Below are 16,094 nucleotides of genomic sequence, written 5' to 3' on the forward strand. Positions count from 1 at the left end.
TTTATCCTATACCTGCAAAATTTCTCCTTTTGTTGGCTCTTTGCGAAGTTCATTATATGCAGAAGTGAAAATAATTTTCCATTGCAAAACTTGTAATGATGTTCTAATGAATAATTCACTCTGCTTTTACAGAAATGAACCTGTAATGGCTGCTGTGTGCTGACAGGGAAAATAAAGTATCTGAAATATGACTCCGCAGACTCAGCTGCAAGATGGCCAGGAATTAGCAGAGACAGGATGCACTGGGGGGCCTGGGAGAAGACTTCAAATTATGTCATTAAGATCACTTGGGCAGTCAAGCTATGATTTTAAAGGGAAATCCCTTTAAATGTCAAACTTATTCAACCTCAAAGACAACCCTGAGCTGTAACCTTTAACTCTTTGTTTTAATATATTTAGCATGATTCATGAAATGGTCTTTTTTTTTTTTTTTTTTTGAGATGGTGTCTGGCCCTTGTTGCCCAGGCTGGAGTGCAATGGTGTCATCTCGGCTCACCGCAACCTCTGCCTCCCAGGTTCAAGCGATTCTCCTGCTTCAGCCTCCGGAGTAGCTGGAATTAAAGGCACGTGCCACCTCGCCCAGCTAATTTTGCATTTTTAGTGGAGACAGGGTTTCTCCATGTTGGTCAGGCTGGTCTCGAACCCCCGACCTCAGGTGATCTGCCCGCCTCGGCCTCCCAAAGTGCTGGGATTACAGGCGTGAACTAATGGTCATTTTTTAAAAGCCTGGTAGGTTACCACTGGCATTTGGGACCAGAGATTGTCTGCAGTCATGGACAAAGCACTTGGCTACAGTCAAAAGACTTGAGTTATTTGTAACTCTAAGTCACACCACCATTCCAGGTCAAAACTTGAGGCCAGGTGCAGTGGCTCATGCCTGTAATCCCAGCACTTTGGGAAGCTGAGGCGAGAGGATTGCTTGAGCCAAACAGTTCAAGACCAGCCTGGGCAACCTGGCAAAACCTCGTCTCTACAAAAAATACAGAAGTTAGACAGGTAGGGGGCACACGCCTGTGGTCCTAGCTACTCAGGAGGCTGAGGTGGGAGGATGGCTTGAACCTGGGAGATGGAGGTTACAGGGAACCAAGATCGTACCACTACACTCCAGTCTGGGTGACAGAGTGAGATCCTATCTCAAAAAAAAAAAATTGCCCTTTACAAAACAGGAATAATAATAATACCTATTTCACTATTTCACAGGGCTGGGGTGAGGTTTTGTATGAGGACCTGAACTGACATCCCTGCCCATGTGCTTTGTGTGGGACCTTGAACGAGCCCCTTTTAGCTTCTTGTAGCTTCAATTTCTTCATCTGTAAAATGAACATCATAATACGTTCATATCAAGCTAGCATTTATGGAACACTTAATATTTGCTAAGCTGTGTTCTCAGCCTTGTTTTATCTTCACAGGAGTCCTATCAGGTAAATTTTAACAATCCATGTTTATAGATGAGGAAACTGAGGCAGACAGTTCTTACGTCATGAGGTTGTTACGAGAATTAAATAAGATATTACAAATAATGACTTACTAGGTACCTGGGACATAGTAAGTGCTCAACAAATGTTACCTATCTTTACATAATAATAATGGATAAAAGCACTTCTTGCTTAACAGCTAAAAAGTGCTAACTGGCCAGAAGGGGTTTTTTAATTCTTGAGAATGTATTTCAAAACTTATAACAACACTGAATAAATTCTTCACTTTTATCTTCTTGACCCACAAATCTGGCACATATTCGACCGTATTTCTTCTGTTTTGGGCTCTAGCCTCCTGACACATAGGGGCTGCCATCTCTCAATGGGCACCACTCCAGGTGACTTTCCAGCGTGGCTCAGACACCTACGGGTGCTCTGGCTGAGGAGATAAACTGAGCTGTGGCTGAGGGTGCAAGTCACCCTGCTGTGCAGCAGAGGATGAACAATGCACCCAGGTGCCACTCTCAGCATGCCACACGTATAAATTCATTTAGTTCTTACAATCACCCCAGGAAGGAGAATCTGCTATTATCCTCATTTTACAGCTGAGGACAATAAGGTACAGTTGACCCTCTATATCCACAGTTTCTGCATCCATCAGTTCAACCAACTGCAGACTGAAAATATTTTTTAAAAGCCCAGTAAGAACAATACAACAATAAAAAAATACAAATAAAGCATAAGAATTATTTACACAGTTTTTACATTGTATTATCTATAAGTAATGGAGAGATGATTCAGCCATAAAAAGAAATAAATTAACAGTATTTGCAATGACCTGGATGAGATTCGAGTGTATTATTCTAATGGAAAACCAAACATCGTATGTTTTCACTGATATGTGGGAGCTAAGCTATGAGGATGCAAAGGTATAAGAATGATACAATGGACTTTGGGGACTTCAGGGGAAGAGTGGGAGTGGGGCAAGGGATAAAAGACAACAAATATAGTGCAGTGTATACTGATCGGGTGATGGGTGCACCAGGATCTCACAAATTACCACTAAAGAACTTACTCATGTAACCAAATACCACCTGTACCCTGATAACTAATGGAAAAATAAAATTAAAAAAAACTTTGTGCTGCCATAAAAAATATTTATATATATTTATATAATATATATTATATATCATATAATATACTATATATTTATATAATACATATTATTTATATTTATATAATATATATTATATAAAAATATATTTTATATATATATATATATATATACACACACACAGGAGGTTATACTTAGGTTATGTGCAAATACTACGCCATTTTGTATCAGGGACTTGAGCATCTGTGAGTTTTGCTATCCACAGGGAGTCCTGGAACAAATCCCCTGTGGATACCAATGGATGAATGGTACAGAGAAGATGAGTGGATTTGGTCAAGATCTCCTGACTCATAAATGATAGGGCTGGGATTCAAACCACGCTAATGTACAACTACCGCACGACACTCCTGTGGGGCTGCAGTAACATGGAAATTTCCTTGGGCCATCTTCTGAGCAGAATGTGGAGAAGAGCTGAAGAGCTAGGGGATTTGGCATAGAGTAAAGGCATATGATACGGGGCAGCTGGAGCTCCATGGGAAGTCACACAATGGCAGGATGAAGGGTCTGTTGCCAAATATCTGGGCAAGAACTTTCTGGACATAGCATATGATCAGGAGCAGGGCAGCCAGATTAACATAATAAGACTGGGATTAACACACTAAGATCCTTCTAATCTCTGTAAGTGGATTTAAAGAGATTTCCGTTGTGCTAGCCCTGGAGTTAGGCAGGAGTTCTAAAGCTGAGACATCTGTGAACCCCTTTGAAATGCATTCATAATTTTCCTAAGCATGAGCATTTTCTGGGGAGGAACGATTGGTTTATTAAATAAATAGTGACCAAACAGTAAGGATCAGCGTTCTGGGGTGGTGGGGAAAGGCTGGTGATCCCTACCTCCAGTGGCAGGTTCCACGCTATGTACACATGAGACTTGTAATCATCCATCCAGACCTCAGCAACGCGGAGAGCATTTCTCTTGGTGTAGAAGCCGATGTTGCTATTGTATGGCTTCTTCTTCCGCTCAATGTGGGCCACCCGTGAGCAAGGAAGGACCTCCATGCTGCCCCCACAGAGCCATACCTAGGGGTACAAAGATTTCATCAGCCTGAAAAAGAAATTCCCAGAGGCTATGCCCCCTCCTCAAGCCCAAAAGCAATGGTTCAGCTGACTTTGCATACATGTGAAATACATTTTAATATATAAAGTCAATGAGAGGTTGTGCACGGTGGTTCATGCCTGTAATCCCAGCACTTTGGGAGGCCGAGGTGGGCAGATCACTTGAGGTCAGGAGTTGGAGACAAGCCTGGCTAACATGGTGAAACCCCATCTCTACTAAAGATAGAAAAATTAGCCAGGCATGATGGCGCATGCCTATAATCCCAGCTACTTGGGAGGCTGAGGCGCAAGAATCACTTGAACCCAGGAGGTGGAGGTTGCAGTGAGCTGAGATCGTGCCACTTCACTCCAGCCTGGGTGACAGGGCAAGATTTTGTTTCTAAATAAATAAATAAACAAATAATGCAAATGAGAGTTCAAGGTTGGTTTGTTACTGCAGCATGGTCTAACCTAACCTGACTAAAACATATAAAAAAGAGGCTTGGGAGAATTCTTATAGAAACAACAGCTCGGGATATAAAATCCACCTCTAGGTAAGAAAGGCCCATAAACCTAAGCTGGCCATGGCAACACATGAGTTCTCTTATGTTCTCAATAATGCACAATTGACATCTCTGAAGGCTGTGTTTCCTACCTGGCTGAAGCTGTGCCCTGCCAATGTAGAATGGAAAATTCATACTAAGAAACAGATCTTCTTTATTCATATCAGCACAAGCTGTATATCATGATCCAGTTCTGTGTTATGTTTTGTTTTGTTTTGTTTTGAGACAGGGTATCTCTCTATCACCCAGACTGGAGTGCAATGGTGCAATCACAGCTCACTGTAACTTTGAACTCCTGGCTTCAAGTGATCTTCCTGCCTCAGCCTTCCAAGTAGCTGGGACTACAGGTATGTGCCTCCATGCCCAGTTAATTTTTAAATTTTTTTGTAGAGATGAGGTGTCGCTATGTTGCCCAGGCCGGTCTCACACTCCTGGCCTCAAGTGATTCTTCCACCTCGGCCTCCCAAAGTGTTGGTATTATAAGCATGTGCCACTACTCCCAGCCTAGCTTTACATTGTTAATATGCTCTAGTTTGGAGTCCTCTGGGTACAGATGCCAAGCCTTCTGGAAGCATCCACTCCAATGCCATCATGAACAGCTGTCGCTTGCTATTACCGAACTATTCAGAAGGAAAGCTGCAATGATGGCTGCCTTTGAGGGATGCAAAAGCCCAAGGGTGTGGGATTTCTCATCCCTCTGCATGGGGATGGCAGGCACCTAGGCTGTAAGGCCCTGCTCCAAAAGGAAAGCTGGACCATCCAACTTCTCTTGGTCCAGGTGGGAAAATAAAAAAAAACAACAAAAACCTTAATGTAAAAAAAAATTAATTTATGGAAACGAAGTTCCTAGTACCAGTGGAAAAAAAGGAAAATGACAGAAAAGTTTCAGGAATCTGTGAGGCTGTTCTGCTGTGAAGACACTGTATGCTCTGCATAAGTGACAGTTTTTGCAGGTGAGCTGACTCAGGTAGGCTCATTCCAAGATGGGTTACTTCAAGCCATTCCACCTTTAGTCTCCCAGTAACCACCAAAGCAAGAATACTGGGACACTCTTGAGTGTCTGCATACCCCCTTCTTGACTTTTGTTGACTGAATTTGGTGGCAAAATTTGTTTGTGTGTGTATGATGTTCTGTTTCTATTTCCCAACTTTGGTTATACCACAGGGAAACAATACAGATAGAAAATTCTCCCATAAGCAAGAATCCTCACTTTGCTTGCTTCTTCCAGGAGGAATTGTGGGCTAAGTGGTTAGTAGAGAATAGACGTTCCAGACTTCTTTGATCTGGGACTGGACAGCTAGATGCCCTCGCATGTTAGGTTAGACCCAGCTGCTGGCCATGGAAGGAAGTCAAGGAGGCCAAATGTTGGCAAAGGGCCTGGGAATAGAGACACGAAACTGGTGTCTTAGACAGTAAAACAAGGTGGCTGAATTTCAAGGTATGGACAATATATAAAGAATCAGGGTCTCACAATGATGTTGCAAGACTCAGTGAATGAATGAAAAGATGTACCATGTTCAAGGATTGGAAGAATTAACATTGTCAAGATGGTAATACACCCAAAATTGATCTAAAAATTCAACACAATCCCTATAAAAATCCCAGCTGGATTCCTTGCAGAAATTAACAAGCAGATCCTAAAGTTCGTAAGGAAAAACAAGGGACCTCAAATAGCTAAAACAACCTTGAACAAACTGGGAGGACTTCACTCCCCAATTTCAAAATTTAATACAAAGCTGCTATAGTCAAGACGGTGTGGTACTGGCATAAGGACAGACATATGGATCAAAGGAATAGAACTGAAAGTCCAGAAATAAACTCTCACACTTATGGTCAACTAACTTTCAACAAGGGTGTCAAGACAATTCAGTGGGATAAGGAATAATATCTTCAACAAATTGTTCTGGAACAACTTGCAAAAGAACGGACATGGCTCCTACCTCACACCATATAAAAAATTAACTCAAAATGGATCAACGATCTAAACGTAAGAGCTAAAACTATAAAACTCTTAGAAGAAAACATGAGTAAAAATTCATGACCTTGGATTAAGCAAATGTCCAACAATTGATTAATGCATAAATAAAATGTAACATACCCATATGATGGGATATTATTTGGGAAAAAAATGAAATGTTGATACATGCTACAACATGGATGAACCTGGAAAGCATGCTAAGCAAAAGAAGCAAATCACAAAGGACTACATATTCTATAATTCCATTTATATGAAATGTCTGGTAAATAAATTGATGGTTGCTTGGGAGGTGGTGGGCAGGGGGCTGGAGGAAGGTAGAGTGACTGCTAATGGGTTTGGGGTTTCCTTTTAGGGTGATGAAAACATTCTAATATTGATTGTGGTGAACTTTGCACAGCTCAAACATACTGAAAAAACCATTGAGTGGCACACTTTAAATGGACGAATTATAATGGTATGTGAATATATCTGCAAAGCCGTGATAAAAATAGATGATAAGATAGATAGATGATAGATAGATAGATAGATAGATAGATAGATAGATAGATAGATAGACAGACAGACAGAGAGATGGGGGAAAGTAGATTCGGGCATGAATCTCAGTTTGGGGAGGCTCAGGAGGATGGATGGAAGCAAAGTAGAACTCTTCAAGGACTTAACAGGGATGACAGACACAGGCGCATAAGAGACCTTAGCAAAAGCCTGAAACCCAATAATAAGAACACAGGTGCCAAGTGGGAACAGAACCCACAAGCCAGTCTGACTTGGCACCATGTCCTCCACAAGCCATCCAGACTAAGGTCAGGATGGCTTTCACTCCTGGGGTGCAGCCAAACTCCCAAGAGAGTTGAAGTGGATGTAGCTGTTAGGAGTGGAGGTGAGAGGATGGAGGAGCCAGATGTTGGCTGTGTTAGCCCTGTGTTGGACACCAAGCCTTTTAAACAAGGGGAGGGAGATGGTGTAACAGACAGGTGGCAGGAAGCTCAGCACATCTGTCCCGTGTGGCAGAGACACGGGCTTCCTGTCCTGGGCTCTGTGGTGTGGATATCAGACAGCACACTCAGTGTGCATTGACCCAAAGTCCCTCAGCTCTCCCTGTAGAGTCTGGGGAGGACTCAGAGGCTCCTGGACTAGCAGATGTCTTGAAGGTATGCCCTGCTGTGGGGTCCAGCAAGCCCAGGGTGAACTGCCAGGGTCAGTGCCTGCCCAGGAATTCTGCTGCTGGCCTGGATGCCCACAACGTTGCCATCACTGGGCATGCATTGTGGTCATTATCCTGCCTGACTCAGCCTAAGTCTGCACTTTAGCTCATCACCTCCAGTGACAGACTGGATTTTAAATCCTGAACATGAACTGCGGCACCTCTTGTGTGAGACAGAAAATGAGGGCTCCTCTTGCTTATCTCTCCTCTACTCTCCACTTTCACAGCTCCCTCCCCTTAGAGAGGCAAGTACACCCACTCTGCCCACTCCAGACCCCAGGACCAGTCCAGTAATGACAAAAAGCACTAAACACTAACTCCCTCATCAGCTCATCACAGATGAGGAAACTGAGGGTCAGAGAGGTGGAGAAAGTGGTTCATAACCCCACAGTCAGTAAGGGGAGGAGTCAGAACCACACCCCCGACCACATGCGACAGCAGCACACACTGGCCCCTCCTGCCCAGGGAGAGCTGACCTACAGCTGTAGACCTTTTGGCTCCTCCTCAGCCACAGCCCTGTCCCTCACTCCGGGTGCCTGGTTGGTGCCTCTGACCTGCACGGTAACCATAGTGAGCAGGGGAAACAGTGAGGACAGAGCTGGGTGTATGGATATATGCAGAGGAAGCTCCGTGGATCTGCAGTGGCACCAATGACACCCTAGGGTCAGAGGTCAAAGCCTGCTGCTGCACAAAGCCATGTGGCAGCATGGCTGTGCAAGGGAGGCTGGAGGATGCCTGGGAGACAAGTGATTCTTCAGGCCTCAGGTTCTGCTCTGTGTTGGCTGGGGGTGACCACTAGCAGAGCTCATGGGCTGGCTCTAAGTGACGATGAGCTGATGCGAAGTCTGCCAGTGGTTAAGCAACCAGGCCAACATAGCAGATGGAAAGAAATGCAAGAAAGTGGACTGAAGGCTTTTGAGCCTTAGCAATAAACCAACAGTCCAGCTAAGTCCCCTATGGAGGGGTATTCCCGGAAGAAGTGATATTCCACCTTGGCCTCTGAGTCCACCCAAGAGGTCTGGAAGCAAAAGGGGCATCCTCTAAAGGGAGTGATTCAGTTTATGTTTCCACCACACATAAGACCCAGCTATGAGTATCCCAAGTACAGCTGGTCCCAAGAAAGGGTCCTGCGGATCTATTCTCTACATCAATGTTTACCAGCCCACATGGTGAGTTCCTAGGCAGGCTGAAGAAATGAAGGGAAACACATAGAAAGGTAGGAACGAGACTCTGATTGGCATGTTTCTGATGCCAAGAGCAGAGGGAAGTGCCCAAATGGAAAGCTCCCCAGGCTGTGGCTCCTCACACAGTGGAGGGAGGAAGCCTTCCAGATGGGTTGGAATGGTCCAGGAGGAGGGCACGCTCCAAGCTCTGGGGCTAGTCCTGGGGGCAAAGAACCCACCACAGGGTTCTTGGTGACCCCTTGCTAGGGAAGTGGGGAAGTGGCCCTGCTTAAATGGATATGGGCCTCCAGGAGGTGTGGTGACTCCAGAAACAGATGCTCATCCATTAATTTATTTATTCATCAAAAAATGATCCATTCAGGGCCTACTGGGCTGGGCAGGGGGGTGAAATGAGAGGTGCTAGCAGACAAGGTCCTTGCTGTCATGAAGTGGATAATCTAGCAAGGGAAATGCATTAATCAAAGAATCACAGGTGGAAATACACCATCACAAAGGGAGATTTTCCATAAGGGAAAACAACACAGGGCTAAAAATCTAGCATGTAACACGGGGATGTGGCCAGTGGGCTCAGAGAAAGCATCCCCCAGGAAAGGATACTAAGGTGAAGTCTGAAGGGCTAGGCTGAGCTGAGTAGAGGAAGTGGGCAAAGTCCCAAGCCCAGAGGCAGCCAGCACAGTTGCAATGACCTTGTGAAGGAGACAGCAGGGTGTGCTGGACTGTATTCAAAGATGGCAGCAACAATTCCACCCACCCTCATTGACAATGTGACTTTTTTGCTCTTCCTATAAAAAGGCTGAACCTATTTCCCCTCTCCTTGAATCTGGGCTGATGTTATGACTTGCACTGATTAACAGAATGCAGAAGTGACGTCTCACACAACCCAGGACTAGGCCTTAGAGACTTTGCGGCTTGCACTTTCTTCCTCTTGGAATTCCGAGCCCGTCAGGCTGTAAGGAAGCTGAGAATAAAAGACAATGGAGCAATAGAGGCCCAGCTATTCCAGACATCATGGCTGAAGACTAAGGCATGGGAGTGAGGCCATGTGAGACTGGACACCCCCAAGACAACCCATCAGTGGAAAGCCAGTGCGTGCATAAGCATAGCCAGGGCCATGTGGAGCAGAAGAACCACCTGGCTGACAGCAGCCCAGACTTCCAAACTTCAGAATCTTAATCCAATCAATTGTTATTTAGGCCACTAAATTTGGGCTTACACAGCAATAGATAAGTAATACACAGAGGATATTCAAAGAGCTGAAAGAATAGCCATGTGGCTGGAATGTAGAAAATGGATTCAGAAAGTAGGGCTGGAAGAGAGGAGAGTAGTGGAAAACATTGGAGAGGTAGGTAGGGTCCACACCAGGCAATGACCTGGAGGTCATGTTAAAAAGAAATTGATCTTTGTTGTAAATGAGAAGCCACTGAAGGATTTGGGTTTGAAAAGATCACTCTGGCTGAACTATGGGGAAAAGACTGGCAGCATGAAGAGGGGAGATGGAGAAAACAAGAATGCTTTATTATTTTGCAGGCAAGAAGAGCTGATAGCTTTAGCGACAGCAACAAAATAGAGATGTAAATAGATTTGAGGGATTTTTTTTTTTTTTTTTGAGACAGAGTCTTGCTCTGTCACCCAGGCTGGAGGGCAGTGGCATGATCTTGGCTCACTGTAACCTCTGCCTCCCAGATTCAAACAATTTTCCTGCCTCAGCCTCCCAAGTAGTTGGGATGACAGCCGAGTGGCTGGCTAATTGTTGTATTTTTAGTAGAGAGGGCGTTTCGCCATGTTGACCAGACCGGTCTTGAACTCCTGACCTTAAGTGATCCACCCGCCTCAGCCTCCCAAAGTGCTGGGATTACAGGTGTGAGCCACCGCACCTGGCCGAGGGATTTTTAATGGCAAAATCATCAACAATAGATTGGATATGGCTTGGAAGGAGAAGGAGGGTTATGAATGACCCCTAGCTTTCTTGCTTAGCCACTGGATATACTGAAGCTTCATTCACTGGGGCAAAAAGCCTGCCCTAACCTACCCAGGCCTCTGGAATATGGGAGGGACGAGGCAAAAGAAACCATCATAAGACTCTGGGGTCTGGGAAATCTTAGGCAGGACACATTGTTCTGCTTCCTGACAGTTGATGGTCCTGGAAGAAGACACACTATGGGAGATGAATGTCAATGGAGATTGATTTTCATCATTTTGGAGAGTCTTCAGTGGCACGTTGGTTTAGTTACATCTTTTGATACATGTTTCATTCATACATTCAACTTCATCATTTACTAAATACTTTCACTAGGTCCAGTGCAGTGGCATATGACTGGAATCCCAGCAATTTGGGAGGCTGAGGCAGGAGGATTCCTTGAGGCCAGGAGTTCAAGACCAGCCTGGGCAACATGGGGAGACCAGCCTCTACAAAAGAAAATTAAATAATTAGCCAGGTGTGGTGGCACATGGCGGTGGTCTCATCTACTCAGAAGGCTGAGACAGGAGGATCACTTGAGCCCATGAATTCAAGGCTGCGGTGAGCTATGATGATGCCACCGCACTCCAGTCCATCCATCCATCCATCCATCCATCCATCCATCCATCCATCCATCCATCCATAAAATGAAATAAAATTACAAACACCTGGATCCCACCCCAGCCCTATAAATCACATTCCCCAGGGATGAAGTTGAGGCACCTGGGTGTATGTAAAAAGGCCCCCCACGGGACTGAGATGTGTAGCCACATTTGAGAGCCACCAGCTTAGAAGGCTTCTAATATTGTTTCCAGGGCTGTGATCTGATGACTCAATTTTACAGAAGCTGAAAGAATTTAAGCAAGGGCTGTGCTCTGCCACAGCCTGGACAGCTGGATAGTAGCTTCAGGGACCCCAGAAGAGCCACAGGCAACAAATGAGGATGCAGGGTGCCAGGCACTGCCCAGGCCACCTGCTCCCCTGGGCACCTGTCATCGAGGAGCCCAGGCAGCCAGGGAGGAAAGAGGAGGCCAAGCCATCAAAGCCAACATGACTGGTTCATTTATATTCACTGTTCTCATAGGCTATGGGCTCCAAACATTTTTAATGTTTAAAAATGTAAAGCACACATTCTCCAATGTTTACTTTATTCATTTTTCAGTACATGCACATACTACTAAGCTAATATATTTTACACATGAAAAATTTATAGATATATAGAAATCCAAAAATGACATTAGAATATGAGTGCTAATATATTCCTCTTGTCCCTCTAATGGTCCACATCATCTTGTGTACCCCACTTTGGAATCTACTGCCCTAACAGTGAGGGAGCTGTTCTCACCTCGTCATAGAATTCTAATATTCAAGGTCTGGTCTTGTCCTGTGACTTTTGGAGGCCAGGAGTTTCTCAAAAGCAGCAAGAAGTATCATTCAGGCATAAGTAGGTTTGGATCCAAAATATTCTGGTAAGAGTTTTCAATTGTGCCATTAAATTGAGAGCACTGGGTGCCCTGATTATGTGAAAGCCACTTTTCCAGGGATCTTCAAGGCACTAACAGGGGGCAGCTCTCTCTTGAAAGAGCTTGCATGCTATTATAGCAGGTGGCCCGGAGCGGAAAGACAGTGTGTTCTCTCTCCCCACGACCCCCGTCACTCAAATTGAGCACGGAAGCTACATATACCAGAAAGAAACCTAGGCACCATCCTCACCACTTCCTCCCTAGGCGCCAGCCAATCCATCACCAAGTCCTGCAGATGATGCCTCTTCACTACGGCTCAACTGCATCCACTTCCTTTCACATCCACTGTGACCACCAGATCATTTTCTCCTCCCTCATCACCCTGGTGCAAGCTACGACCATCTCCCACCTGGACCACAGCCGTCACTTCCGAATCCAACTCCATTCAGTCTAACCTCCACTCAGCAGCAGATCATTCCATGGCCCTGCAAACTTTGATGGCTCCCACCGACCACTCTGAAAATAAATCCTCAGTCTTCGTGTGGTCTTCAAAGCCTCCCCCTGCAGCTTCATCTCTGCAGCTCCCCTCAACCCCATGATGTTTCCTTTTATCCTTCCCTGTGCCCCATTCCCGCCTGGGACACTCCTCCCCCATCTGCCTAGTTAACTCCTAATCAAACTTTGGCTTTCAGCTCCATCAGTGTTTACTCAAGGAAGCCCCAGATAAAAACAGAGTTCCCTATAACATGCTAGCATAGCCCTTATCACAGTTGTAATTTTATGATCCTGCCAGCATGTGGGCGTGCAAAAAAAATTACTTTCTCCCTTCTTTACTAGGCTGTTAACCTCAATGAGGACAGAGCTGTGTCATCCTGTGTCCCTACTGCCCAGCACTGTGTCTGGAACATAAGTAAGTACACAATGAGTTCTGAGTTCTTAATCAATGAGTGAATGTGTACATACATTAATGAATGGAGAGGGGCTGGAGGGAGTAAGCAGGGAAATTGTCTGGAGAGGGGGCCTAGGAGGTGGGAAAAGAGGAACAAATTAAAGAAAGGAAAAGGAAATAGACTAGAAGATATAATATGCCAGGCAGAGAAAGTTAAAGTCGGTCAACCAACGGCCCTTATAGAACTCAACACGAGCTAGATTTGAGTCTCTTCCCAAATGCTCTTCCCACAAACCCAGAACCACCCTGATGCTTCTAAGAATGCTGTTCCCTGGCACCCCTTCTGGTGCAAATCCATCCTATGGTATGTCAATATCAGCCAGCCCAGCCCACCCTGGAATCAGTGGGGAGATGTTCTCTAGCATGAGCTGAGATAGACCCAAGAAAGATCAATCATTTTACTCTCTAGTGGGGAAAGGCCACTGGCTCCATTTCTCCCAGAAGTCAGGCACATGCATTCTTTCCCCGGAAACTATTTTCTCATCTGTAAATGACAGGGGGCTATCTCTGAGGTTTGTTTCAGCTCTGACATCTCGAGAGACCATGGCCCAGTCTGCAGAACCATGGCCTCTGCTAACAGAAAACTGCAGATTGCAGAGGCTGCCTACCCCGGTGTTGACTTTCTTGAGGAATCATCTGGAGACTGCCAGGAATTCCCCAACTAATGAATTTAGGAATGTTTTCTAGATCATGGAAGATAGACACTACCCGATCAGATTTGAACCACTGCTGAGTATATCAATACTTCTTTTAATTTGTCCAAAATTCCCTTCTAGGTAGCAGAAAGGTTTTTGAATCTTTTTCTTTGATTCTTTTCTTAAGAGAGACAAGATCTCACTCTGTCTCCCAGGCTGGAGTGCAGTGGCATGACTGCACCTCATGGTAACCTCAAACTCCTGGGCTCAAGCGCTCCTCCTGCCCCAGCCTCCCAAGTAGCTGGGACCACAGCTGAACACTACTACGTCTAATTTTTAAATATTTTGTAGGCCGGGCACGGTGGTTCATGCCTGTAATCCTAGCAGCACTTTGGGAGGCTGAGGTGGGCGGATCACCTGAGGTCAGAAGTTTGAGACCAGCCTGGCCAACATAGTGAAACCCCTTCTCTACTAAAAATACAAAAAACCAGCTGGGCGTGGTGGCAGGTGCCTGTAATCCCAGCTACTTGGGAGGCTGAGGCAGAGGAATTGCTTGAACCCAGGTGGTACAGGTTGCAGTGAGGCGAGATCGTGCCACTGCACTCTAGTCTGGAAAACAAGCAAGACTCCATCTCAAAATAAAATAATGAAATAAAATAAAATAAAATAAAATATAAAATAAAACCCTCCCTATGAAAGCCTGTGGTCTATTTTCAGAAGCTTTCTTCCTGAAAGCATATGCACATAGATAGCTGAAGTTAAATATTTCACCACTGTCTCTTAATGTAACAGTGAAACAACAAGAAACTAACATAACTAGTCTATTTTTGTTTAAGGGAAATTTACCCATTGTTGCACGCAGGTTAGGATAATTTGAGAGCACTGATATAAAATGCAAAGCAGCAATCATATAGTTTTGAAACTAACTCTGGGATTACAGGGGAAGTAGGTACACCACTATGTTTTGTTAAAGGTTTACAGGAGCACTGGGACATAACCAAGGATGAAGAAGTTCCCAACCACTTAGGACCCTTGCTGGTGCCCAGATTATCTGCCGTCCTCAGTCGCTTCTTGAGTCCAACCTCTACAAACAGTTTCCCCATATCCCTCTCCCATAAAACCCTCCAGCCGGCCAGGCGCAGTGGCTCACGCCTATAATCCCAGCACTTTTGGTCGCCGATCACGAGGTTGGAGGCGGGCGGATCACGAGGTCAGGAGATCGAGACCATCCTGGCTAACACGGTGAAACCCCGTCCTACTAAAAATACAAAAAATTAGCTGGGTGTGGTGGCAGGTGCTTGTAATCCCAGCTACTCAGAAGGCTGAGGCAGGAAAATAGCTTGAACTCAGGAGGTGGAAGCTGCAACGAGCCTACATTGTGCCATTGCACTCCAGCCTGGGCGACAGAGCCAGATTCCATTTCAAAAAAATAAATAAATAAATAAGATAACATCTTAGCGTATGTTCCTGAGTTGTTTTTCAGAAACTCAGACCCCACACAATGGATTTGCTGGCAGATAGACCCTCAGATAAGGGGGAACTGAGGACTGAACTCTGACCACAGTGCTTGGTTCTAAATTTCTTCCCAAGGGATCTGGAGGAGGTCATGTCCATGAGGGAGCGGGAGCACTAACATTCTTTTCTGCTGACCTCAAATTTTTAGACAAAGCTTTGCCTCCTGGAGCAATCACAAATCAGAAAATCTTTGACTCCACCTTAGACCTCTGGGCCCTGCTTCAAGATGTCTTACTTTTTGGCTGGGCATGGTGGCTCACGCCTGTAATCCCAGCACTTTGGGAGGCCAAGGCGGGTGGATCACCTGAGGTCAGGAGTTCGAGACCAGCCTGGCCAACATGGTGAAACCCTGTCTCTACTAAAAATACAAAAAATTAGCCAGGTGTGGTGGCACATGCCTACAGTCCCAGCTACTTGGGAGGTGAGGCAGGAGAATTGCTTGAACCTGGGAGGCAGAGGTTGCAGTAAGCTGAGATTACACCATTGCACTGCAGCCTGGGCAACAAGAGAGAAAGTCTATCTTAAAAAAAAAAAAAAGTCCTACTTTTTAGGTCAAAACAATGTATAGCTTCCATGTGTTGATTTCTGACTTTGCCTGTAACCTCTGCCTCTCTGCCTTTAAAAACCCTTACCTAGGGCAGGGTACATTGGCTCATGCCTGTAATCCCAGCACTTTGGGAGGCCGAGGCAGGTGGATCATAAGGTCAAGAGATCGAGACCATCCTGGCCAACATGGTAAAACCCCGTCTCTACTAAAAATACAAAAATTAGCTGGGTGTGGTGGCGGGTGCCTGTTGTCCCAGCTACTTGGGAGGCTGAGGAGGAGAATTGCTTGAATCTGGGAAGCAGAGGTTGCAGTGAGCTGAGATTGCACCACTGCACTCCAGCCTGGCAACAGAGTGAGACTCTGTCAAAAAGAAAAACAAAAAGCAAAAACAAAAACAAAACAAAACAAAACAAAAAACAAAAACAAACAAACAAACAAACACAAACCCTTCCCTACAAGCCATCAGGGAATTCAGGTCTTA

General features: G+C 45.2%; 1 protein-coding gene across 2 annotated transcripts in view; it reads right to left on the reverse strand.

The window, feature by feature from the left end:
- The window catches only part of GALNT17 (polypeptide N-acetylgalactosaminyltransferase 17), a 589,297-nt gene that overhangs the window by 44,060 nt on the left and 529,143 nt on the right, over positions 1–16,094 (reverse strand). For both annotated transcript variants that reach the window (XM_032757582.2, XM_058444434.1), the window contains exon 7: positions 3,421–3,606. In XM_032757582.2, the coding sequence (XP_032613473.1) occupies positions 3,421–3,606 (186 nt within the window). The remainder of the gene's footprint in view (positions 1–3,420; positions 3,607–16,094) is intronic.

The sequence above is a fragment of the Hylobates moloch genome, unplaced genomic scaffold, assembly GCF_009828535.3.
Source record: "Hylobates moloch isolate HMO894 unplaced genomic scaffold, HMol_V3 SCAFFOLD_1, whole genome shotgun sequence".
Classification (NCBI taxonomy): domain Eukaryota; kingdom Metazoa; phylum Chordata; class Mammalia; order Primates; family Hylobatidae; genus Hylobates; species Hylobates moloch.